The sequence below is a fragment of the Numenius arquata genome, chromosome W (genome assembly GCF_964106895.1).
Source record: "Numenius arquata chromosome W, bNumArq3.hap1.1, whole genome shotgun sequence".
Lineage (NCBI taxonomy): Eukaryota > Metazoa > Chordata > Aves > Charadriiformes > Scolopacidae > Numenius > Numenius arquata.
Genome location: NC_133615.1, coordinates 19,915,043 through 19,942,111, shown reverse-complemented (window position 1 = coordinate 19,942,111; position 27,069 = coordinate 19,915,043). Strand labels below are relative to the sequence as shown.

At 44.4% G+C, this 27,069-nt stretch overlaps 1 protein-coding gene across 1 annotated transcript in view; it reads right to left on the bottom strand.

Annotated features, from left to right (window-relative positions):
• Window positions 1-27,069, bottom strand: part of LOC141476786 (transportin-1-like) — a 96,657-nt gene that overhangs the window by 44,568 nt on the left and 25,020 nt on the right. The window contains exon 4 of the mRNA XM_074165587.1: window positions 3,418-3,567. Coding sequence (XP_074021688.1) covers window positions 3,418-3,567 — 150 coding nt within the window. The remainder of the gene's footprint in view (window positions 1-3,417; window positions 3,568-27,069) is intronic.

Genomic DNA, 27,069 nt, shown 5'->3' with positions numbered 1-27,069 from the left:
TGTGTTTTTTTTTTAAACAGTGAAGGGAGACTTTGGTGGGGACAAAAATAAATAAATATCAGACTATCAAGAACCTAAAGAGGCAATAGGTATAGCATTTGAAGCTTTGCAAAGGGTTTTAAGAACAATGAGGAAACAGCCATATAAAATAAAGTTTTAGGTACTATGTTCATGTTAAAAGAAATCTATGTGGGCTTCTAATGAGCTTCATCTCCTTTCAAATGTGAAGTATTTCCCACCTGCCTGCTGCTTTAGTTGGCCAGCAGGGGACACAAGACACCAGAGATGCCTTTGTGGCTACCTCTGCAACACAAAGAAACAAGAACATCAGAAGAGTAATCAAAGTAAAGAAATAATCCATTTAGTATCTGTCCTGGGTCTGGCGGGGATAGGGTTAATTCTCCCCAGGACCTAGCAGGGACACAGGTATTCCATCCCATGTGAGCCATGCCCAGGGGGTAACAGGAGCTAGCCGGGGAAGGGGAGGGGCAGGAAGTCGGGGGGGGGGCGGGGGAAGGAAGTCATCCCCCAGGGGAGCGGAGCGGTCGGGGGGCGTCCCGGGTGCGGTCGGCAAGCGGTGGTATCGTACTCGTGGTTGTATATTCCTCTGTCAGTGTTATTGTTGTTGTTGTTTCTTGCTCCCCTTGCTGTTCTGTTAAATTGCCTTTGTCTCAACCCACGAGTTTTTGCCTTTTTCTTCCGATTCTCCCCTCCCGGCCGCGCTGGCGGGGGGGGGCCCGATCTGAGCGAGCGGCTGCCACGTGGTCCTTTGGTGCCGTCTGAGGCCAAACCACGACAGTATCTTGCAGCTTTTTGACAGCTTTCTGAGCAACATACTAAGCTGCAAGGATAGAAACTAGAAACTGAAATCTTTATAAAGGTGATCTTTGATTTGTAATAAACTTAATTAAAAGTCAGTATTACAGAATCTGTCGATATTTCACTTGACAAAAGTGAAATCTAACAAGTATAGCAGTTGAGCTAATTGAGCAGTAAACACAAGAGAACAGACTCCAGAGGGATGTCAGAAATTGTTAAAACCAGAACTGTAATTATCATGGCAGCATCTTTTATGTCACTATTCCACTAGTTTATAGTATCAACTCAAAAATAAAAAATTTGAACATAAAGAAAAAGCAACTATGCTTCAGTACTTTCATACCAATAACAGGACAGGGGAGAGGTTGGGGATTTTGGGGTAGTGGTTTGCCTCTTTAGCACCTAAAGTTGATTTCTGAACTCCTCAATTCTAAAAAGTTGAACTTCATGACAAAATTCCCCCCTCATAGGGCAATCGTTAACTTTCACTTTCCTTCTGCAATGAAGCTCTCCAGTCCTGTCACTACTCTTAAACACTCAAACTATTTCTCCTGCTTACTTTTAAGCAGGGAGCTACACTAAGGTCCTGCCTAGACCAGAATCCCCAGAAAGATTTAAGAACAGTCAGACACCTCATAAATAGATGTATTTATTTCCTGGTAAGTTTGTGGGTCCTCCATATTTTAATGTTGGCACAAGGGTTTTTAAAACCTGTACCACACAACACAAAGAAGTTCCACACTGTTACTCATTTGGGGGTTTAAACATGGAAAAGCTAAGTAAGGATGCAGAAATGCGTAATTACCATTTGGTCTCAAATCACAGTTCTAAAATAGACTCTATTGCCATCTTAGTTGTCCTCAGTAAGGTGACTTCTGAGAATGGGATTAATCAGCTTGCCTCCATCTTGGTCAAATGGTATCAGCTTTTGCCTCATTAGCACCAGATGCCAGAGACCACAAAGGCTGCATTACTTCTTCCCTGATGCTACTTTGATGTATTTCCTCATCTTCCTCTCAGAATTCCAGAGATCTTATTTGCAGTTGGCTCATTAAATTGATAGTGCTTGAACAGCAAAAACATGTATGCATCTCAAAGAGCACCTATGACTAGCACATGCCAACAAGGCAGGTAGCAATATATTTACACCTAGCTAATATCAAGACACCAGTGAGAGCTGGACCAACCTCACTATTAAGACAGAGGCCTACAAGGATCCAACATATAATTACTTCACACAGGAGGGTGCAAAACACATGCTAAATGGCAACTCTTATTATGTAAGCATACAGTTCATCAGTTGGTACACATCTTCAGAGTTCCTATATGCTTGAATAATCCCTGCAAGGACCACTTAAAGCTCAACAATAATTGAGCTACTAATCCACAAGTGTTTCCTACTAGGAGAAACAAAGAATAAACTGCTCAAAAACAAACAACAGCCCACACCCTCCCCCAGTTGCCACCACCACTACACCACCTTAAGACAGCAATCCAAACAGAGCTTCAATATATTCTTATATTTAGTCAGCTCTATTGTTATCCACTGACAACAACTATGAAGAAACAAGCACAACTCTTCTACAACCTGAAATCACAAAAGTATCTGCCACTCAAAGACTTGTTTCTACTGTCATTGAGGAAATGGGGCATTAATAAAATTCACAGTAAAGCATTTTCACAAGGGATGAGACAGTAGGATAAAGCAGAGATGGACATTTTTCTCTAGTCCAAAATCCTTAACCCAGATATCTGGAGAAGGAATTCTATACAAAAAGCAAAGGATTCTAAAGGAGCAATAACTGGTAATTATTTTATAACAGAAATTGGCTGATACAAGCTGAATTCTTTTCTGAACTTGCAGCCACCCCTGTTTTTTTCTACTGTACTTAAATATACATTTATTTTACTTTTTTCTAGTTTTTGGAGTGGATGAGGAAAATTACTATGTTGTAGTAATTGGGGGAAATCATATTCTCAAAGAGCAGACAGAAAAGCAATATTACCTAGAAATAAGTAAAAATAACGCAAATATGCATGTTATGGAAGAGGTATACTAAAACACAGTATTTAGGAAATCAGAAATCCATGCAACAAAACCACTTCTAGCTGATGTTCTGACCACCACACTTTATCTACTGCTTTCTGACAAAAGGTATTTAGAAAACAGAAACTCATTATGTTAATGTGCCACACATGGTATAATGATTCCCTGAAGAGGTGTGCATATGGAGGAGCAGGGAGGAAGTTGGCTAACAGAAGTGTTTTATTGATGCAAGTGGAGTGCTGAAAGTTCTGAAGTCAGACCTTTATCTTGTTCATGGTTTTAGGTATAAAAATTGGCAGCAAGCTGAATTTTAGTAGATTCAAGTAGATTTATGTTCAGTCATATTTTGAGAGATATGAACTGAATTGCTAAATCAGTTTTAAAAGAAAGCAAAAATAAGCATGATTTTCATATATTCACACTGAAGATTAATATCAACATCAAAACATAGTGCAGTTGTGACAGTTATCAGAAGCAGTTTTATGTGTTTAATAGATCTCACATCAGTAACATTTTTAGTGTGCAGAAGACAGCAATAAGAGTAAACTTACCTACAGTAGCTCTAATTAAGGGGGAGGAATCACCAATGTTGTTCAGACATTCACTTTTAATGAAGTCAGTTACCCCATTTGGAAAGTTGTGAAAATAAGCTTTTACATTATTCTTCAAGATGAGACCACTCAAGGAACGCGTTGGTTCATCTGCAACAGAAAAAAACATTCAAATTTCAATCAGCTCATAGGATAAAGCAGATGTCCAGAACAATGCAACAAGATCAAAGCTTATAGTGATATTAATCTTTATTTCCTTATTTCATCTTCCAAATGCACCCATCAATTTAAGTAGCAAACTCTAGTTTCAGAGTTCACTATTTCTATTTATTCAAAATCAGAATATCAGTACTGCAAATTCTACATTTTAAGAAAGTTTTGTATAGGTATAAGCAAGGAATAGATCTGAACTCATGGGATATAGGAGACTCATAAAAGAGATTAGTCAACTAAAGACATTCAGACATTCTGATTATACTGACAGGCTGTAGCACTATGACTGTATGAAATAAATGACAACCCAGTTTTTTACCACAGTAAGAGCTAGAAATGAGGTAGGGACTACACAGTAAGTCTGTTGCCCCCTACTCCCACAAAAAGTGTTTTATTTTTCTACAAAATAAAGTACTGTACTCCTTTCAGATACCAGCTGTTCTATTAAACTATTAAAAGATTAAAGAGGGAGGAGAAAAAAGGCTTTAAACAATGTAAATGGATAAGTGTTATATAGTGTGAACCATAAGAAAAAAAGCCACCAGAACTGACCTAAACAGAGTAATAATTTAAGTTTAGGCAACAGTTTGAGCTCTCTTCATAGAGCTTTTTGCCTGCAAATTCCTCTAAATTATTGGGACAAGGGGAGAAGTGGAAAAAGAACAGCCTAGATTTTTCTGTTATACCAGAGCAGGCTCATGTTTAGCTCTTCAACCAAGGGCATAAGTAACTTGGTATTACTTCTGAAACATGCTGGAAGTGAGATCTGAATGTTCTATGTAGAAAGGATTAGTTCATACTATGAGAAAATTTAAATTTACAGGAATCCTTATCAACACACGAAGCTACTTTTAATTAGCATTTTTGCCACTTGTTTATTTTTTTTTCTATGAAGCTGCTGATGTTTAACCTCAGTAGGCAGTTAAGCCCCACACAGCCACTCGCTCACTCCCCCAGTTGGGATGGGGAAGAGAATCAGAAGGGTAAAAGCGAGAAAACTTGTGGGTTGAGATAAAGACAGTTTAACAGGGAAAGCAAAAGCCGTGCACACACAAGCAAAGCAAAACAAGGAATTCATTCCCTGCTTCCCATGGGCAGGCAGGTGTTCAGCCATCTCCAGGAAAGCAGGGCTCCAGCACAAGTAACAGTGACCTCGGAAGACAAACGCCATCACTCCAAACGTCCCCCACTTCCTTCTTCTTCCCCCAGCTTTATATGCTGAGCATGATGTCATATGGCATGGAATATCCCTTTGGTCTGTTGATGTCAGCTGTCCCAGCTGTGTTCCCTCCCAGCTTCTTGTGCACCCCCAGCCTGCTCGCTGGTGGGTATGAGGAGCAGAAAAGGCCTTGACTGTGCAAGCACTGCTCAGCAAGAGCTAAACCATCCCTGTGTTATCAACACTGTTTCCAGCACAAATCCAAAACATTGCCCTGTATAAGTAACTGTGAAGAAAATTAACTCTATCCCTACTGAAACCAGAACAGAAGCCCTGATTTTGGCTATAAATAAGGATGTTCAAAGTTCCTTTGCGCCAAGATCTACAGTTTACACACAGATCTATTCTAGGCCTTCAAAATTATTATCACAAGAGAAATATAAGCAAAATAAAGAGATATAACTTTGAAATATAAAGTATTTTAAAAATAAGTTACTGCGTCAAAACACCAAGATGCTCAAGTACACCCATGATGACTGACTGAGGGCCATTAAAAATACTTTCTATTGTGACCTATGCTGCTAACAAAAGAAACAGTACTTTTCAGAAGAGGGGATTTTGTTAAAATTCATTTTAATCAACTGATTTTATTTGAGCTCCAAAACCAGAATGCCATAATAAGAACGTAAAAACGATATTAAAAAGTCTATTTCAGTCTTCCTAAATCATAGACTAGTTTGGGTTGGAAGGGACCTTAAAGACCATCAAGTGCCACGCCCTGCCCTGGACAGGGACACCTCCCACTAGACCAGGTTGCTCAAAGCCCCGTCAAACCTGGCCTTGAACCCCTTCAGGGATGGGGCATCCACAACATCACTGGGCAACCTGTTCCAGTGTCTCACCACCCTCACACTGAAGAATTTCTTCCTAATGTCCAGTCTAAATCTACCCTCCTTCAGTTTAAAATGGTTCCTCCTCGTCCTATGGCTCCAGTCCCTGATCAAGAGTCCCTCCCCATCTCTCCTGTAACCCCTTTAGGTATTGGAAGGCTGCTCTAAGGTCTCCCCGGAGGCCTTCTCTTCTCCAGGCTGAACAACCCCAACTCTCTCAGCCTGTCCTCACAGCAGAGGGGCTCCAGCACTTGGAGAACCTTAATGGCCTCCTCTGGCCCCGCTCCAACAGGTCCATGTCCTTCCTGTGCTGAGGACTCCAGAGCTGGACACAGTAATCCAGGTGGGGTCTCACCAGAGCAGAGTAGAGGGACAGAATCCCCCCCCTCGCCCTGCTGGCCACGCTGCTGGGGATGCAGCCCAGGATGCGGTTGGCTTTCTGGGCTCTCAGCGCACATTGCTGGCTCATGTTGAGCTTCTCATCCACAAGCACTCCCAAGTCCTTCTTCTCAGGGCTGCTCTCAATCCATTCTCTGCCCAGCCTGTATTTGTACTTGGAACCTCTCTCAAAGAGGGAAGGGGGTTCTTGCGCAGCAGATTGCAGGGTTGACTGACAGGGCTTTAAACTAAATGTGAGGGGGTAGGGGGTTAATAATATCAGACTTGACTGTAGCAAGCTGAGCAATAACACATCAGGGTTAGGGAGACAGTGCTAAGTAAGGACCTTCAGCCTGGCTCCCTGAGCCAAGCTGATGACACTGCATTGCTGTCAAAGTCTTATGGAGATGAGCCAGCAGCTCTTGGGGTAGTTGAAGTCAATGGAGAAACACCTGTGAGACACCTCAAGGGGTGTTCCCCTAAGAAGGTGGCACAGCCAACAGCCCAGCTGAAGTGCCTCTACACAAATGCACCCAGCATGGGCAACAAACAGGAGTTGAAAGCTACCATGCTGCTGGAAAGCTGTGATATAGTGGCCATCACTGAAACCTGGTGGGATGAATCCTATGAGTGGAGTGTGGCTACTGAGGGCTACAAGCTGTTCAGAAGGGACGGGCGAGGAAGGAGGGGTGGAGGTGTCGCCCTCTATGTTAGGGAATGGATAGAGTGTGAGGAGATGTCCCCAAAGCCCTCCCTAGGGTCAGATGAAGAGATAGTTGAGAGCTTGTGGTGAGGATTAAGGGGCAAGCCAATATGAGGGACACTGTTGTGGGTGTTTATTACAGGCCACCTGACCAGGATGGGGAAGTCGATGAGGCCTTTTACTGCTCAGGCCAGCCCTCAGGAGTCCCAGGCTTTGGAGGAAACAGAAAAAGCCTGGATGAAGGACGACTTTCCCTTCATGAAAGAAGACCAAGTTAGGGAACAGTTAAGTACACTGGATATCCGCAAGTCCATGGGTCCTGATGGGATGCACCCGTAAGTGGTGATGGAGCTGGCAGAAGTCATTTCTGGGCTGCTCTCCATCGTCTTTGAAAGGTCCTGGAGAACAGGTGAGGTGCCTGAGGACTGGAGGAAAGCCAATGTCATCCCAGCCTTCAAAAAGGGCAAGAAGGAGGACACGGGAAACTACAGGCCAGTCAGCCTCACCTCTGATTCGGGAATGAATGGTTAAACGTAGTTAGTATAGATTTAGTACAGCTTGGCAAAGAACAGAGCTCGGAGCCCAGGAGCCCAGCATTCCAAGATAAGGAACTGGCCTTGTGTATAGGATAGCAGGAACAGCCTGCATGCTAAGGAGGAACCCAATTGTCTGGGTGAAGTGTCCATCTGGTCGGGACCAGTTTCGCGGTTTGGGGTCCAGCCAGCTCAGCATTCTTAGCCAAAGGTAAAAGTACACGGTGAAGAAGACTATGAGCCTTCCTCCAGAAGACCCCGGCCCACAACCACCAGGCGACAGTAGGCATGCAGCAAGGGGAGGAGACTTATGATAATGAGTTCCTAGAAATAATTAGAATGGTAATGCCTTTTCTTAGAATAAATTATAATAACCCAGCCCACATTACTGAATATGTATGCTTTTCATCATAAATAGATGCTTGTTTTACAACCCGGTGTGCAAGTTTGGAGGAGCGATCCCCCTTGCACCCGGTGCCGCAATAAACATACCTGCTTTATAACTCTTCGGGAGTTGTAGAGTCTGTTTTTGCGCATCAATTTGGCACCCCAGATGGGACACTCTCTGCCCGGCTGCGGGACCTGCTGAGGACGGGACTCCTCTGGGCGCCCCCGAGATTTCTCGGGAGGACTCCCCTACTCACCCAGATCGCCACGGGGACAGACAAGGACCATCATCGGCGGACCAGGTAGGTTATAATTGGGTAAGGGGATACCTGTAAGTCGTGAGGAGACGTCCTACATGAGGTAAAGAGCATTGGTGCTCGCCCCTGGGATGGTGGGGTTTGAGTCCCCGTAAAGTAGTAGCAGGGTGAGTGCTGCACTCTGTGGAATGGTAACCTGGGTCTCCTAGTCTTGGTGACAGGAGTCGCATGCGGCATTGCCATAATCATTGTCATCTGTTGTATCTGTTGTAAAATCCAGTACTGTGTGTTATGATCTAATTTATGCTGTTTGGTGTGGACCTGTGGCAAACGGTTAATGGTTTACGATTTACGTTTTATGGTTGATTAGCCTTCTAATCTAAACATTCTGTGGTATGAATGAGGAATGTAACGGGCCCCTCTGTGTGAGTGAGTGTCTGCACTGTATGAAGTGAGACGCAGCGCAGCTGCGAAACGAGCGTGGAGTTCTGATCCACGGTTCCGTGTTCTCCGCGAGGAGAGCGGCCGGAGATGAATGAAATGTATGATGGACTACAGAACAGTGTTACTTGAACCGTATGTTAGTTTTTGGTGTCCTATACACGGACCTAGGGATTTTTTGTGCAATCCAGTCTTTGTTTTCAAGTGCTTCGGTTGTGAACAGGACGTTTGGGTACAATTTGGAGACGATTTTTGGTGCGCTCGGTGCCAGGGGAACTGGTCTGACTGGGATAAAATTGAGTGTTCAGGCGAACTAAAACGGGTAATCTGGGGGAATTTGGGGAGTATTAAGAATCAGTAGAATTTGTGCAGCAAGGGTGTATCCACGGAGTTGTCTAAATATTGGGGGGGGGGGGTGTAGAAAAGAGAATTATAAAAAGCCCTTCGGACGGAGCACGGACTAGCGTCTGTCCGCTCTGTAAGCATTATTGTCTGTTTGTTTGCGTTAAGTGTTTAAGTTGTCGCAAGTATATTATTTCTTTTGGAGGAATGTTAGTGATTGATTAGGGTTTAGGTGTATCCGTTGCGGGATAAGCACACCCTTATATGGTTTACCCTGGGTTAGGTTTAGTTGTTGTCGACATAATCAGGTCGTATTTCTTGGTTGAAAGATAAGCAGACATCATGGGAAACGGACAAAGTAGTGGAGTATTGAAGAGGAGCCCTTTAGGCTGTATTTTGGCTCATTGGAAGGACATAGGAGGACCACCAGGTGGGAGTGTGGATAAGAAAACTTTAATAAAGTATTGTAATCAATGGTGGCCCTTGTATAAATTAGATGATGGGGAGAAATGGCCTTTGAACGGAACATTGAATTATAATACTTTGTTGCAATTAATGTTGTTTTTGAGGAGAGAGGGGAAGTGGGATGAGGTCTCCTATGCAGACATGTTCTTTACCCTCCGAAATCATCCCGAGTATCGAACAGACTGTGGATTGACAGCCCCACAGGACCCAATGGTGTTAGCTTTAGAGAAGGAAAATAAGAGAGAAGGAGAGAAGGAAAAGGAAAGTTGAAGAGATGTTGTTCGGCATGTAGCATAGGGCAGAGGTGTACAAAGTCGGGGAAAGTAAGAGACCCTGGAGCGGGGGATCTACCGGAATATTACAGACCACCAGAAACAGACTGGATCCAGCGGGAGACACAAAAAAGGGAGAGTGAGGACTCCGATCCTGGAACCCCTCCAAGTAGCCCAGTGTCCTCTCATCACACCCGGAGTAAGAAGGAGCAAGCAGTATTGCAGGCGCCCCTGAGGCAAGCAGTAGGACCAGGGGGAGATCCTATCCTGATACAAATTCCCTTTTCCTCGTTTGATCTCGAAATGTGGAAAAATGTGGTAAAAAGCTACCGAAGTGACCCCGTGGGGGTGACCAAGCATTTCCAGTTCCTAGTAAAACAGCATAATCCTGATTGGAGTGATAGTCAATTGTTATTGGACCATATGATGGAAACTGAAAAGCAGCTAATTTTAGAAACGGCCCAAGATCTGGTAATGATCATCTTAAAGATTCGGGGGAAGACATAAAAGATCACTTTCCCTTACAAGATCCACTCTGGAACCCTAATAGAGAGGCCCATATGAGATTATTGAATGCATACAGGGAATGGATCATAAGAGGAATGGAACGGGCCATCGCAAAAACAATTAATTGGTCAGCATTATATGCCGTTCGGCAAGGCCCAAAGGAAACTCCCTTGGAGTTTTTGGACAAATTACGGGACACTATGAGGCGACACACTCCTCTAGACCCAGGATCGGAGATAGGAATCCAGCAGTTACTGTCTCTATTCACTGGGTAGTCAGCAAATGATATCCGGAGAAAGTTGCAGAAATTAAGAACAACAGAAAGTAGAAATTTGGAGACTTTACTAGATGAAGCATGGAGGGTGTTTAGCAATAGGGAAGAGGAAGACCGAAAGAAAGATAAGCGGGTGTTGGTAGCGGTGCTACAAGAGAGTAAAGGATTTGGAGGTATGGGACCTAAAAGGCCTCTGAGAAGGGACCAATGTGCGTGGTGCGGACAGAAGGGACATTGGAAAAATGAGCGTCCAGAGAGACGGAGAGGGAAGGGAAGGATACAGGCCCATGCAAAGGGGGACTGATGGGGACCTGGGGAATCTATCCTAGCGGATCCACTGGTTACATTAAAGCTAGGAAAAAACAACGGAGCATAGAGTTTCTAGTTGACACCGGGGCAACGTTTTCAGTCTTAAATCAAGCTTTGACACCTGTAGATGATGACTTTGTAACGGTAAGGGGAGCTACTGGCCAGAGTGAAAAGGCGTATTTTCTAAAACCTCTTAAATTCAAATTAGGGAAACAACTGTGGATACACAAATTTTTATACATGCCCAATTCGCCGAGACCTTTACTAGGGTGAGACTTAATAGAACAGCTAAAGGCGGAGATAAAATTTGAAAAAGGGAAAGTGGAACTTCGAGTGGGAAATGACCAGCTAATTGAAATTTTGAGTTTGGCCCTCATAAATACTCCTGTTGGCTCTGGAGTGCCTGAGGAAGTTCTGAACCAAGTGTATCCGGGAGTATGGGCCTCGGAGATGCCGGGAAAGGCGAAAAATGCCTCTCCAATAATAGTCAAACTCAGACAGGGAGCGTGGCCTGTAAGGATTAGACAATATCCCCTTGGAATGGAGGATAGGGAAGGAATCCGACCAGTAATCGACCGGTTCATTAAGTATGGGCTGTTAAAGGAGTGTGAATCGGAATACAACACTCCTATTCTACCGGTCAAGAAGCCGGATGGCAGTTATTGATTAGTACAGGATCTCAGAGCTATTAATAAAATTGTTGAAGATCTGCACCCTGTCGTGGCAAACCCATACACATTATTAATTGAATTAGTACCTGAATTGGCTTGGCTTACCGTATTGACCTGAAAGACGCCTTCTTTTGCCTACCTTTGAGCCCAGAAAGCCAGCTGCTGTTTGCATTTGAGTGGAAAACCCAGATTCTGGGAGGAAGACACAACTAACATGGACTGTGTTACCACAGGGGTTTAAGAATAGCCCCACTCTTTTCGGAAATCGATTAGCCAAAGACCTGGAACAATGGGAGCGGCCACATGGAGCTGGAGTAATATTACAGTATGTAGATGATCTATTGATAGCCACCGAGACAAAAGAACTGTGTACAGTATGGTCAATTAGTCTGCTAAATTTCCTCCGACTTAATGGTTATCGAGTCTCTCCACAGAAAGCCCAAGTAGCTCAACAGCAAGTGACTTACCTCGGATATGAGATAACTGCAGGCCAATGGACCCTAGGGACGGCGAGGAAGGAGGCTATCTGTCAGACCCCTCGACCGCAGACAGCTAAAGAGCTCCGCACGTTCCTAGGAATGACGGGATGGTGTCGCCTATGGATATATAACTATGGACTCATGGTAAAACCGTTCTATGAACTGCTAAAATCTAACCCAAAAGACCTCACCTGGAATGGGGAAGCAGAAAGAGCATTCAGTCAGCTAAAGAAAAAGTTAATGGACGCCCCTGCTTTGGGGTTACCAGACACTGCTAAACCCTTCTGGCTGTTCTCTCACGAGAAGCAGGGAATAGCTCTAGGAGTCCTAGTCCAAAACCTGGGACCATACCGAAGGGCAGTGGCATACTTCTCTAAACAGCTTGATGAGGTAAGCAGGGGCTGGCCTAGCTGCTTGAGGGCAGTAGCAGCAGTGGTGCTAAATATTCAAGAAGCACGTAAGTTTACACTGGGCCAAAAGATTACAGTATTAGTGTCCATACTGTATCAGCGGTATTAGAGGTAAAGGGAGGACACTGGCTCTCACCACAAAGGTTCCTTAAATACCAAGCTGTCTTAATGGAACAGGATGATGTGGAAATAGTAGTTACTAACATTGTCAATCCAGCATCTTTTCTTAGCAGGGCTACGGGAGAACCGGTATCGCATGACTGTCTGGAAACATCAAAGCAGTCTATTCCAGCCGACCCGACCTAAAAGAGGAGCCGCTGAAAGATGCTGAAGATTCCTGGTATACTGACGGAAGCAGCTTTGTTCGACAAGGCATCCACAAGGCGGGATACGCGGTAACCACTGCAGACCAGGTAATAGAATCCAAAGCCCTTGCCCCAAACACCTCGGCACAGAAAGCGGAAATAATAGCCCTAACTCGGGCATTGGAACTAGCCAAAGACAAGAAAATCAACATTTGGACGGACTCCAAATACGCTTTCGGGGTAGTCCATGCTCATGGAGCTGTATGGAGGGAAAGAGGGCTCCCCTCTACCCAAGGGAAACATATAAAACATGCCGAAGAAATTCTTAAGCTTCTGGAAGCAGTGCAGTTACCCAAGAAGGTGGCTATTATGCATTGTAAAGCTCATCAAAAGGGGAGCGCTGCTCAGGAATTGGGCAGCTCCATGGCGGACCGTGAGGCCAGAAGAGTGGTGGAGAAAGGTGATTTGGAGGTGCAGTCTCTGGTCCCAGACGGTAAAATACAAATTGATTGTGAACCCAGGTATTCTAAAGAAGATCAGAAACTAATTGAAGACTGACTTAGGTGGGAAAATCAAAAAAGGTAAATGGGCTAAAACTCCACAGGGAAAAATAATAATACCATTTGCATTGTTGTGGGCCGTAGTCATGGCAGAGCATAGAAAATCCCACTGGGGAACAGAAGCTCTGTATAAATACTTGAGCCGGCTAATATTCACCCGAAATTTCATCGAAATATTCATTCAATATTTCATCGAATATTCACCGAAAAAAAAGTCATTGAGTACCTCAGCCTTTTCCATGTCCCAGGTAACCAGGTCTCCCGTTTCCTTCCAGAGAGGGCCCACATCTTATTAGGAACGAAGTATTAACTGATTATATAATAAGCCTGCAAAAACAGCTTCGGGAAATAGAGAAGCTGGTCTTAGGAACTAGAGCCCGAGGTCTCGATGGGCCTGTGCACGATATCGAACCGGGAGATTATGTGTATGTTAGATCTCTTTCAGATTCACCTTTAAAGCCGAAATGGGAAGGTCCATTCCAGGTGCTGCTGACTTCTCACACGGCAGTCAAGATTAAAGAACAAGCCTCATGGATATATCACACCAGAGTGAAGAAAGCCCCTAAACTTAAACCACGATGGGAATCGACGCCTACCAGACCTTTAAAACTTCGTCTCCAAAGACAGTAATTTGGACTCTTGTAGCCTTGCTGTGCTGTGGCTTAGTAGGTGCATCCATTAACGCAAATGCTTATGTATCACTTGTAAAGAGTGTTGTAAAATATACCAATGTTAGTGACTGTTGGATATGTGGGCAAGCTGATGACTTTAATTCTCCACTTTCTGGAGTCCCCGTAAGCAACTGGACAGACATAAATCCATAAGAAATGCTTAAAACCTCATACTCCTGCCGGACGGAAAGCTCTACATAAGAGCAAGTAACCTATACATTAGCATTAGTAAACCACTCCGTGCCGTACATAAGTTACAACACTTCGGGAGCATCGTTAAGGCAATTTAGCTGTACGGACCTAGGCAACTGGGCCACAATAGCTTTTGTCAAAGGCCAGAAAATTTGGGAACATGCAAAGGTCTTACACCAAGTGGCCCAAGATGGTGCTTCTCTAGGTTTTACTGAGCTCTGGGAAAAGCTTACATCATGGTTACCTAATTTTATATAGCTTAAGCAGCTCTTCGTTGCAGTAATTATGTTTATTGTACTAGGATTATTAGTGTGTTGTATGTTACAATGTTTTAAGTGGATGTGCAAACAAACTGAAAGCTCATATGGAGAGTGGAAAAAGCATAAGCTCAGAGAGAACGTTGAAAGTGGCCAATACTTTGCCAAAACCCTCAAAGGAAATGGCATGATATAGCAAAAGCATGTGCAACGGTGAAAGAAAAGGGGGGACTTGATTCGGAGAATGAATGCTTAAACGTAGTTAGTGTAGATTTAGTACAGCTTGACAAAAAAAACGGAGCTCAGAGCCCAGCATTCCAAGATAAGGACCTGGCCTTGTGTTGTAAGCACAATGTATAAGATAGTAGGAACAGCCTGCACGCTAAGGAGGAACCCGATTGTCTGAGTGAAGTATCCATCTGGTCGGGACCAGTTTCGCGGTTTGGGGTCCAGCCAGCTCAGCATTCTTAGCCAAAGGTAAAAGTACACGGTGAAGAAGACTATGAGCCTTCCTCCAGAAGACCCCGGCCCACGACCACCAGGCGACAGTAGGCATGCGGCAAGGGGAGGAGACTTATGATAATGAGTTCCTAGAAATAATTAGAATGGTAATGCCTTTTCTTAGAATTAATTATAATAACCCAGCCCATATTAATGAATATGTATGCTTTTTATCATAAATAGATGCTTGTTTTACAACCCGGTGTACAAGTTTGGAGGAGCGATCCCCCTTGCACCCGGTGCCGCAATAAACATGCCTGCTTTATAACTCTTCGGGAGTTGTAGAGTCTGTTTCCGTGCCTCACTTCTTGAGCATGTCCAGGTCCCTCTGGATGGCATCCCTTCCCTCCAGCGTGTTGACCGCGCCACACAGCTTGGTGTCGTCAGCAAACTTGCTGAGGGTGCACTCAATCCCACTGTCCATGTCTCTGACAAAGATGTTGAACAGCACTGGTCCCAGTACCAACCCCTGAGGAACACCACTTGTCACTGGCTGCCACTGGGACATTGAGCTGTTGACCGCAATCCTTTGAGTGCGGCCATGCAGCCAGTTCCTGATCCACCGAGTGGTCCATCCATCAAATCCATGCCTTGCCAATTCAGAGACCGGGATGTCATGTGGGACAGTGTCAAATGCTTTGCATAAGTCCAGGTAGATGATGTCTGTTGCTCTCCTCTTATCTACCGATGCTGTAACCCCATCATAGAAGGCCACCAAATTTGTCAGGCATGACTTGCCCTTGGCGAAGCCATGTTGGCTGTCACCAATCGCCTCCTTATTTTCCATGTGCCTTAGCAGCGATTCCAGGAGGATCTGCTCCATGATCTCGCCGGGCACAGAGGTGAGACCGACCGGCCTGTAGTTCCCCGGGTCTTCCTTTTTTCCCTTTTTGAAAACGGGGGTTATCTTTCCCCTTTTCCAGTCAGCGGGAACTCCACTGGACTGCCATGCCTTTTCAAATATAATGGAAAGTGGCTTGGCAACTTCATCCGCCAGCTCCCTCAGGACCCATGGATGGATTTCATCAGGTCCCATGGACTTGTGTACTTTCAGGTTCCTTAGATGGTCTCGAACCTGATCTTCTCCTACAGTGGGCAGTTCTTCATTCTCATAGCCCCTGTTTTTGCCTTCTGCAACTTGGGTGGTGTGGTTTGAGCCCTTGCCAGTGAAGCCCGAGGCGAAAAAGTCATTGAGTACCTCAGCCTTTTCCATGTCCCAGGTAACCAGGTCTCCCGTTTCCTTCCAGAGAGGGCCCACATCTTATTAGGAACGAAGTATTAACTGATTATATAATAAGCCTGCAAAAACAGCTTCGGGAAATAGAGAAGCTGGTCTTAGGAACTAGAGCCCGAGGTCTCGATGGGCCTGTGCACGATATCGAACCGGGAGATTATGTGTATGTTAGATCTCTTTCAGATTCACCTTTAAAGCCGAAATGGGAAGGTCCATTCCAGGTGCTGCTGACTTCTCACACGGCAGTCAAGATTAAAGAACAAGCCTCATGGATATATCACACCAGAGTGAAGAAAGCCCCTAAACCCAAACTACAATGGGAATCGACGCCTACCGGACCTTTAAAACTTCGTCTCCAAAGACAGTAATTTGGACTCTTGTAGCCTTGCTGTGCTGTGGCTTAGTAGGTGCATCCATTAACGCAAATGCTTACATATCGCTTGTAGAGTGTTGTAAAATATACCAATGTTAGTGACTGTTGGATATGTGGGCAAGCTGATGACTTTAATTCTCCACTTTCTGGAGTCCCCGTAAGCAACTGGACAGACATAAATCCATAAGAAATGCTTAAAACCTCATACTCCTGCCGGACGGAAAGCTCTACATTAGAGCAAGTAACCTATACTTTAGCATTAGTAAACCACTCCGTGCCGTACATAAGTTACAACACTTTGGGAGCATCGTTAAGGCGATTTAGCTGTATGGACCTAGGCAACTGGACCACAATAGGTTTGGTCAAAGGGAACATAACTAGTGTTGACAAGCCAATAAACTATACAAAAGCTTCTCCAGGAGAACAGAAGTGGGCACAATACTTGTATGGCAGAAGCACTGCTGATACTTCCCTGGCTATAAATGCTACCTGTAACCTACTGGATGGGTATTGGTGGCTATGCGGAGATTTAAAGGCTAGAAAGCAGCTGCCACGGCATTGGACAGGAGACTGTGCTATGAGTTATTTAGCTCCTCCATTACAAATGTTCCATAGAAATGGTATGAGAGGTATTGTACGGGGTGTTTGGAGAAAATTCAATAAACGAACAACCTGCAACCCTTTACTTAGATATAACACCAGATTTTACAGTTTTGTCAGAGTTCTGCTTCCTTCACTAGGTGTGTACCAACTAGAACAGGCCATAGTAAATATTTCGGCAGAAATGGAAATAATAGCAAACTCAACTGCTGATGCCCTTTCCCGTTTGGGCAAGGAACTAGAATCCCTGAAGGGCATGGTCATACAAAACAGAATGGCCCTAGATGTAATAACAGCTAATGTAGGGGGAGTCTGTACTCTGATCAATACAAGCTGCTGTACTTATGTCGATGAGTCAGGTAAGATACAGAGCTCGGAGCCCAGGAGCCCAGCATTCCAAGATAAGGAACTGGCCCTGTGTATAAGATAGTAGGAACAGATAGTAGGAATTAATTATAATAACCCAGCCCACATTACTGCATATGTATGCTTTTTATCATAAATAGATGCTTGTTTTACGACCTCGTGTGCAAGTTTGGAGGAGTGATCCCCCTTGCACCTGGCGCCGCAATAAACATGCCTGCTTTATAACTCTCTGCGAGTTGTAGAGTCTGTTTCCGTGCCTCACCTCCATCCCTGGAAAGATGATGGAACAACTCATTCTGGGGGTCACCTCAAAGCATGTGGAGGAAAAGAAAGCTATCAGAAGTAGTCAACAGGGATTCACCAAGGGGAAGTCATGTCTGACTAACCTGATAGCCTTCTATGATGGCATGACTGGCTGGATAGATGAGGAGAGGGCGGTGGATGTTGTCTACCTTGACTTCAGCAAGGCTTTTGACACAGTCTCCCACAGCATCCTCATAGGTAAGCTTAGGAAGTGTGGGTTAGATGAATGGACAGTGAGGTGGATTGAAAACTGGCTGAATGGCAGAGCTCGGAGGGTTGTTATTAGGGGCACAGAATCTGGTTGGAGGTCTGTAACAAGTGGGGTCCCCCAGGGGTCAGTACTGGGTCCAGTCCTCTTCAATATATTCATCAGTGACCGGGATGAAGGAATAGAATGTACCCTCAGCAAGTTTGCTGATGACACAAAACCGGGAGGGGTGGCTGACACACTGGAAGGCTGTTCCACCATTCAGCGAGACCTGGACAGGCTGGAGAGTTGGGCAGAGAGGAACCTGATGAAATTCAACAAGGGCAAGTGTAGGGTGCTGCGCCTGGGGAGGAATAACCCCATGCACCAGTACAGGTTGGGGGCTGACCTGCTGGAGTGCACCTCTGAGGAGAAAGACCTGGGAGTCCTGGTGGACAGCAGGATGACCATGAGGCAGTGATGTGCCCTTATGGCCAAGAAGGCCAATGGCATCCTAGGGTGCATCAGGAAGAGTGTGACCAGCAGGTCGAGAGAGGTTATCCTGCCCCTCTACTCTGCCCTGGTGAGGCCCCATCTGGAGTACTGTGTCCAGTTCTGGGCTCCCCAGTTCAAGAAGGACAGGCAACTGCTGGAGAGGGTACAGCAAAGGACTATAAAGATTATTAGGGGCCTGAAGCATCTCCCTTACGAGGAAAGGCTGAGGGACTTGGGTTTTTTTAGTCTAGAGAAGAGATGACTAAGGGGTGATCTGATCAATGCTTATAAATACTTAAAGGGAGGGTGTCAAGAGGACGGGGCTGGTCTTTTTTCAGTGGTGCCCAGTGACAGGAGAAGAGGAAATGGGCACAAACTTGAATATAAGAAGTTCCGAGGGCAGGGGCCGGAGCTGAGAGGCTGGGTGGGTCCGGGCAGCCATTTCAGTGCCGTCTCTATCACACCCGAGGGCACGGACCGCAAACTAGGCCGCCGTTGCCAGGCTGACCGGCCAGTGGCGCCCTAGCGCGCGTAGCCCCGCCCCCCCCGGTCGGCCAATCGGAGGGGTGGTGGCAGCGGAGCGAGATTCCCTTTGTTCAGCCATTTCAGGGGTCGTAGTGGGTTCGTGTACGGAGAGGACGGGTTGTTCCCTCGTTATTTCTTTGCTGCTGGGTTCTGGGATGGTGTGGGTAGGTGTTCGGGCTGTGTGGGGTGGGCTGGGACGCTGCATGCGGGTCAGGTCGGGTGGGCAGCCGTGGGTCCGGCTGCCGTTAGGAGTTTTCGCGCTGCCGCTGGGTGGGGAGACGTGCGGGTCCGGCTGTGGGCTGTCTCTTTCCCTCCCGTTGTCGCTGCGGGCTTTGCCGCCTCATGCCGATGGAACGATGGATGAGTGGGCGGTAGGGTGGCTGCGGCACGAGGAGCGTCTGGGGCCTGGGGGGTCGCGGTCGGATGACCAGGCACTCGCCCACCTCCCTAGCTGTCGGCTCTTCCCGGTGCTAAAGCTGGTGCCGTCCTTGCAGCTGGGCTGCAAATTCTGCCTTTGTAGCGAACTGGAAAGTGAAAGTTGCCTCGGGAATATAAGAAAGTGGCCATATTTCCTGCCTTTTTTTTTTTTCTGGGGTGTGTAGGGTCCCTGCTGTCCAGATCTGGCTAGGTGGGATTTCTTTATTATTTTTTTTTCTAAGAAACATTCGAGAGGAGTGAAATCCTGTGTTTGTCTTGTGCTTTTGTTTGCTTGCTTGGGAAGGTTGTTAATTTAGGTGCTCAATGGAAATAGCCGATGGAACTTGTAAAACCTTTGTGGGGTGACTGTACAAAGGGCCCAAATGCTTTTTGGGTTGGTATAAATGGCTTGCTCAGTCTTTGAGCTCTTTATATCCTTGCTGTGAAGGTAACAATTCCTCTCCCTTGAATTTATGCTCAGGACCTGAGAGATCCTCCAACTGTGAGGCTTGTTCTGCTATGTACTCTGGCCACCACAGGTTCATAACTTGTTTGCTTGCTTTCTTGCGTGTTTAAGTAGTCCTTAATGTGGTATTTGGATATTTCACAGATATTGTTCAATCCTTACAACACTCATTGAACAAAAAGTTAACTTGTGTCCCTTCAGTATCTGAGTAGTTAAACGGAAAAAATAATCACACATCCAGGATCATACAAGGAGCCTTTGGTAGAATTGGAAACTGAGGCTATATTTCTAATCCAGAGTCTCAGCTATGTTTAAAAATTATAGTATATGGCTGTTTCTAAAAGTCCTCACTTTGCATCTGCTGTGTGAACTGTAGTTATTTTTGAGTTATATGTGGGAGGATGGAGGAAAGTTGCCCACAATTGGGAAGAATATTTTCTATATGATCAGAATTACTTTAGAATGCATTTCTTCAACATATCTAGCTAGCTTATACTCAAAGCAGTATAATACTAAGGGTTAACTATGATCCTGCAAAAACAGATTTAAAAAGCAGTTTACTCTCTGTCTTGAAGGAGGAGGGTTCTGGTTAGAATTAATATTGACTAAGGACCATGTTTACCATTGGATATAGGCAGTGACACAGACTTCAGTGACTTCTGAAATTGATATAGATGCAAAATTGAGCTAAGCATGCCTTGAGGCAGGAAGGTGAGAATAACATTAATTATGGGCTTATGAATGTAGGCTTTTATTGGATTATCTGACATACAGTTTTCTAGTATATTTATTTAGATTCCAGTTTAGGAGTGCTTGTATGCAGATATTCAAGAGAACAGATATGTGCTTAATTTTAGGTTCATGGTGTAAATTGGAGCAACCCTAGGGACTGAGCTACCTTATAAACTCGGGTGATAGGTACACACAGAGCTGTCCAGCAGACTGGCAGAGCTGGAGTAGAGTTTAATTCAGTTAAATTTCCTTCCTACTCCTCCTTCAGGCACACCGAGATGCTATAGCTACAAAGGAGGGTGGCAGAAGGCCAAGTATAATCCTCCTTAATCAAAGCTGATATTCAGTTTAAAGATCAGGGCTGACATCAATACTGAGACTTTAACAATGAATCATTTCAAAAATAGAGATCTCCTTTTGTAGACTCAGTGTTGTTGTCGCTGTCATAAAAACTTGGACCACGGGTTTGTGAAACTTGTGCACCGATCAATGCATTATTGTCAATGGAGTTGTGCCAGTGATATGCAAGGGGGGGGGAGGATTTTTCTTTGTTTTTGAAAGGGCTAGGACTGTTTTTTGGGTTTTTTTCCATTATTTTCATGTCTTAATTATGTTGCAACTTTGATTGGTAAAATTTATTCCTGTGGTCAAAACTAGTTAATTCAGTTCCAGAGCCTACGAACATTTAAATAGGTGTACCAGTAGTATGGTTTGATCACCTAATACGCTTCCTTAAACTGTTTTATAGTATTGATTTGGATAGCTTGGATAGGTTTTCTATATCTTTTGATAGATTTAATATCTACAGATAGTTGAAAAATAATATGTATTTTTATATTTATATGTATGTATGTATAATATTCAGAAGCTATAGGGACCCAAGATCAGGGCTGCAATTCATACCAAAACTTTATTTTTAAAATATTTCATTGGTAGATATATACTTGTGTAGGACCCAGTGTTGTTGGGTTTATGTATGTGGTCTATCATATACATGATAAATCAGGGCATGTAATAATCTGTTTATGCATGTATGTATGCATGCCATGGAATGTGGCATCTTTTAATGATATAGAACTAAATGTCCAAATATCACTTTTAGCCTCCAGAAGGTTTTCCTTTCCAAACCGGACTCCAGAGTGTAATTTAAACAATTAAAAAATTCACTGTTATTTCCTGTGTAGTGAATGCTTTTGAAATTTTGAGTTTGTGTATTTATTTATTTAGAGTCAAATCTGAGGTAAGACCTAGAGTCAAACAAAATTCATGTGTAAAGAAAGCTTATGTTTTTTAATCCTTGAGTAGAGAATATAAAGTTTCTGTTAAATTATTCCCCTACTAAATAATTTTATATAGCATTTTCTACAAGCCATTGTGAAATCCCTTAAACGTTCAAAATATGCTGCTTATGAAGAACCTGCCATTAAGGGCATTGATTTAAATAACTGATCAATGCTAAATGTAAAAGCAGAGGGAAGGGCAATACAAAATGTTTTTGGCAGAGAATAGAAAATAGATAGTAGGTGAGTAGGTACAAAGATGTAAGAAAATTGTTACTCTATTAGAACTCGAAAAGGAAATACTTGTGGAAATGATGGTGAGGTAGCACAGACCAGGGGTTTCCAAATCTAGTTATTAGGTATATGATCATCATTGGTACCTTCTGGTGTCCAGGGTCACATGTTTTTCTAACCACACAAAACCAGAGCCTCATCTATGGCTCTTCTCCTCCCAGCTTTTCTACTGCATGTTCCCATCTTCCAAGCTAGGGTTGCAGTCCAATGCTTGCATTCGCCTTGTGTATCCATTCATGCACTTGTAGAAGTTTACTCTAATTTTCCCATATCCTTTCCCCTGCACACATCCAAATTGCAAATCTTCGCTTCCAGCAAGTAGAAAGTGGAATCTCAGCTTCCCCTGTGTGCATGCCATCATCCTAATCCTGGTCTTCCTACTTCACCATGTCTGGTTCAGGATGTAGGGAGAGGACCAAGAAGTGCGGGTCTGCCTGGGGGCAGCTGAGCTTTTCATTATTCGTTGTGGTTTAACCCCAAGTGGCAACCAGGCAGCTGTTCACTCCCCCTCCTCCCAGTGGAATAGGGGAGGAGAAACTAGTCAGCACTAGGTTGAAAACACTGGAGTCTGAAGTGGAGATGCTTTTGGAGCCCCATGGAAAAGTAATTGAAGTAGACAAACTGATGAGAGGAAACGATTGGGATTTTCTTTTAAATAAAAAAAATAAAAATCTATGGTTGTTTCATGTTTCTAACACAGAAGTGTATACACTAGTGCAAGTATGTGTGTGTTTGTATCACATCTTTAGATATCTGCTTATCTTAAAATCTTTTAACCTTTGATATGTAAAAATCCAGTTGGTCGTTTGGTCACACAAACATTTTCAGACAGCTTCCCTTCCAAAATCCTCCTCTCTGTAGAAGACTTTCTATAGTCTTTCTCTGTTTCTTGACTAAAAACTGAGTAATGTGCTGTAATTTCACACAGTGTTTTGCTTCTGGAGAATACCTTATTACAGTTGTTCTCTGAGCCAATGAGTACTTCTAATATTATTGTCATAAATTGTAAAATATATATCTTTCAGTTTAGCAAGGAAGCATATTTTAGGTTAGGCACTGTCCATTCTAGTGATTCTCTTAATTTCTTGGTGATCGCACAGAATCAAAACAGCAAGCAAAAATTAAATAAAGCACAATTGACAGTATTTTCACAGCATCCTTCATTTGGAGTGTACATTTTCAGGTGTGCTTTGTTTTGTTTGCTACTTACAATTGAAATCCTTTAAAACGTTGATTGGAAAAGATGATACTGATAAGGGAATTTTATGAGACCGAGCTGAATCTTGCATGTAACCACCAGAGTTCAGTCTCATTAATAGTTGTACAATGTGTTTGAAAAATGAGATAAGAAAAAAAATGAATGTAATATATGAAGCTGCATGCTTCAATATTTTCCCTTGTTAGAATATGGACTTTTGTATCTGTGCATGAGATTGATATTATTGCCATTGCTTTGTTTCTTTTACGCTAGGTAACAGGGCTAATGGAGCATAGTGAGGCTTTAATAACCTCAGCTCCACTGGGGTAGAACTCTCCTTGTTTTTAAAAAATAAAAACAATAAGATAGCAGAGGTTGCCTTTTGAGGATCTTCTTGTAGGTCTTGCTTTGGATAAGCATATTTCAGGATGCTTCTAAATTCAGAAGTAATGCAGATTTAATTGGACATAAGAATGATTTAAAACTTTCTTTACCACGCTTATTTCTTGAAGCTGTGGAGAAAGAGTATATCCTCGAAAATAAATAACTGTCCTAAATTATCTGAGGTCATACAAGTTGAGCTTATGTTATGATAGACGTTTTAAAAGTTGGCCTGTGAGTTATTAGTAATCTGAGTTACTGTTTTCACAAATAACAGGTGATACTTACATTTTTACATTAGAACCAAATACTTCTACATGTAGGGAAAACAATAACAGATAATAACGTTTATCAAATTGGCAGCAGTAAGAACTAATCTATATTTTTCATCCAGTTTTCTTGATGTGCTTATTTTATCAAAGGTAATAGCAGAAATAATAATTGTTAGTGATAAATAAGGAGGTGAGGTGTTCATTTTGGAAGTTACCCAGTACAGAAGAATTTGATACCTGTGATAAAACATTGCCTCTGTCAGGAGAAATTTTAGAAGAGATGCTATATTACATACTTTGAGCTCTGAAACATCCCTTGTAGCATCTTCTGTGGACATTACAAGAGAGATCTCAAGTTCAGAGGAAATTCAACAAAGTGGTCATACAGTGTAATGTTCTCATTGCAATTTAATCCTTGTGTCCTCCAGAAGATAATGTTAATTTAAAATACTAAAATTCATAACACTGTTGTCACAGTATTGTATACATGGTATTACTGCAGCCTTGCATCTAGGAAGATCTGAATGAAAGCAAGCAAACGTGTTGAAGGGCCTTAAGGGCATGATTGGTGAAGAGCAGCTGAGGATACCTGGGTTTGTTCTGCTTCGAGAGGAGGGGACTGAGAGGTGACCTAGTTTTTTCTACAGCTTCCTCAAAGGGGGGCAGCGGAGGGGGAGGTGCTGATCTCTTCTCTATGGTATTGAGAGGGAATGGCTTAAAGCTGCATCAGGGGAAGTTCAGGTTAGATATTAGGAAATAGTCCTTCACTGAGAGGGTGGTCAAGCACTGGAATAAGCTCCTCAGGGAAATGGTCATGGTCCCAAGCCTGTCGGTGTTCAAGAAGTGTTTGGACAACACTCTTAAAGATATGGTTTAATGTTTAGGTTGCCCTGTGTGGAGTCAGCAGTTGGACTCTGATCCTCATGGGTCCCTTCCAACTCGGGATATTCTATGATTCAAATGTATCCTTTTTTTTTTTTTTTCTTTTTTACTTGAGTGAAGCTTAGGTGTCCTGTCTACACTTTAGGTAAGTGTATATTAGGGAAAGCTGGTCATAATACACGTGTCCTTTTAGACTATGCTAATTTACTCATAAGCATGTGTGCAACAGAACTCTGTTTGAAGTTAAGTTTCGAAATTCTGAAGAAAAACTAAGTGCTGGTCTTATCCATGCTGAGCAACTTTAAGAGAATCATCTAGGTTGGAAAAGACCTTTAAGATTGAGCCCAAACATTAACCTAGCACTGCCAAGTCCACTAACCCATGTCACTCAGCACTATGTCTACCTGTCTTTTAAATACCTCCAGGGATGGGGATTCAACCACTTCCCTGGGCAGCCTGTTCCAATGCTTAATAACCCTGTCAGTGTAAATATTTTTCCTAATAGCCAATCTGAACCTCCCCTGGCACAACTTGAGGCGGTTTCCTCTGGTCCTATCACCTGTGACTTGGGAGAAGAGACCGACCCCCACCTCTCTACACCCTCCTTTCAGGTAGTTGTAGAGAGCGAGAAGGTCCCCCCTCAGCCTCCTTTTCTCCAGGCTGAACAACCCCAGCTCCCTCAGCCTCTCCTCACAAGACTTGTGCTCCAGACCCCTCACCAGCTCCGTTGCCCTTCTCTGGTCACGTTCTAGCACCTTAATGTCTTTCCTGTTGTGAGGGGCCCAAAACTGGACACAGCACTCGAGGTGGGGCCTTACCAGTGCCCAGTACAGGGGGACGGTCACTGCCCCAGTCCTGCTGGCCACACTGTTCCTGATACAGGCCAGGATGCTGGTGGCCGCCTTGGCCACCTGGGCACATCGCTGGCTCACGTTCAGCCGGCTGTCGACTACCCCCAGGTCCTTTTCCGCCAGGCAGCTCTCCAGCCACTCTTCCCCAAGCTTGTATCGCTGCATGGGGTTGTTGTGACCCAAGTGCAGGACCCGGCACTTGGCCTTGTTGAACCTCATCCCATTGGCCTCAGCCCGTTGATCCAGCCTGTCCAGATTCCTCTACAAAGCCTTTCTACCCTCCAGCAGATCAACACTCCCGCCCAACTTGGTGTCATCTGCAAACTTACTGAGGGTGCACTCCATCCCCTCGTCCAGATCATTGATAAAGATGTTAAAGAGAACCAGCCCCAATACTGAGCCCTGGGGGACAACACTTGTGACTGGCCACCAACTGGATTTAACTCCATTCACCACCACTCTCTGGGCCCGGCCCTCCAGCCAGTTTTTAACCCAGCAGAGAGTATCTACATGGTGTAGCAGGTCGGTCGCTAACCATTTCCTCTTGGATTATGGGGGCTTCGTTCAGCTCCCCATCTCTGTCTTCCAGCTCAGAGCGCTAGGTACCCCGAGAACCCAGCCCTATTAAAGACTAAGGCTGAGAAGGCATTAAGTACCTCAGCCTTTTCCTCATCCTTCGTTACATTTTTCCCTCACATCCAATAAAGGATGGAGATTCTCCCGAGACCTCCTTTTGTTGCTATTGTATTTATAGAAACATTTTTATTGTCTTTTACGGCAGTAGCCACATTAAGTTCTAGTTGGGCTTTGGCCCTTCTAATTTTCTCCCTGCATGACCTCACAACATCCTTGTGGTCCACCTGAGTTGCCTACTAAGGTCATAAACTCTCTTTTTTCCCCCCCTGAGTTCCAGCCAAAGGTCTCTGTTCAGCCAGGCCGGTCTTCTTCCCCGCCGGCTCATCTTTCGGCACATGGGGACAGCCTGCTCCTGCACCTTGAAGATTTCCTTCTTGAAGAATGTACAGCCTTCCTGGACTCCTTTGCCCTTCAGGACTGCCTCCCAAGGGACTCTGTCAACCAGGCCCCTAAACAGGCCGAAGCCTGCCCTCTGGAAGCCCAAGGTGGCAGTTCTGCTGACTCCTCTCCTTAGTTCTGTGACAAATGAAACCTCTACCATTTCATAGAATGATAGAATGGTTTAGGTTGGAAGGGACCTCAAAGATCATCGAGTTCCAACCCCCCCCCGCCCTGGGCAGGGACACCTCCCACTAGACCAGGTTGCTCAAAGCCCCGTCAAACCTGGCCTTGAACCCCTTCAGGGATGGGGCATCCACAACATCACTGGGCAACCTGTTCCAGTGTCTCACCACCCTCACACTGAAGAATTTCTTCCTAATGTCCAGTCTAAATCTACCCTCCTTCAGTTTAAAATGGTTCCCCCTCATCCTATGGCTCCAGTCCCTGATCAAGAGTCCCTCCCCATCTCTCCTGTAACCCCTTTAGGTATTGGAAGGCTGCTCTAAGGTCTCCCCGGAGGCCTTCTCTTCTCCAGGCTGAACAACCCCAACTCTCTCAGCCTGTCCTCACAGCAGAGGGGCTCCAGCACTTGGAGAACCTTAA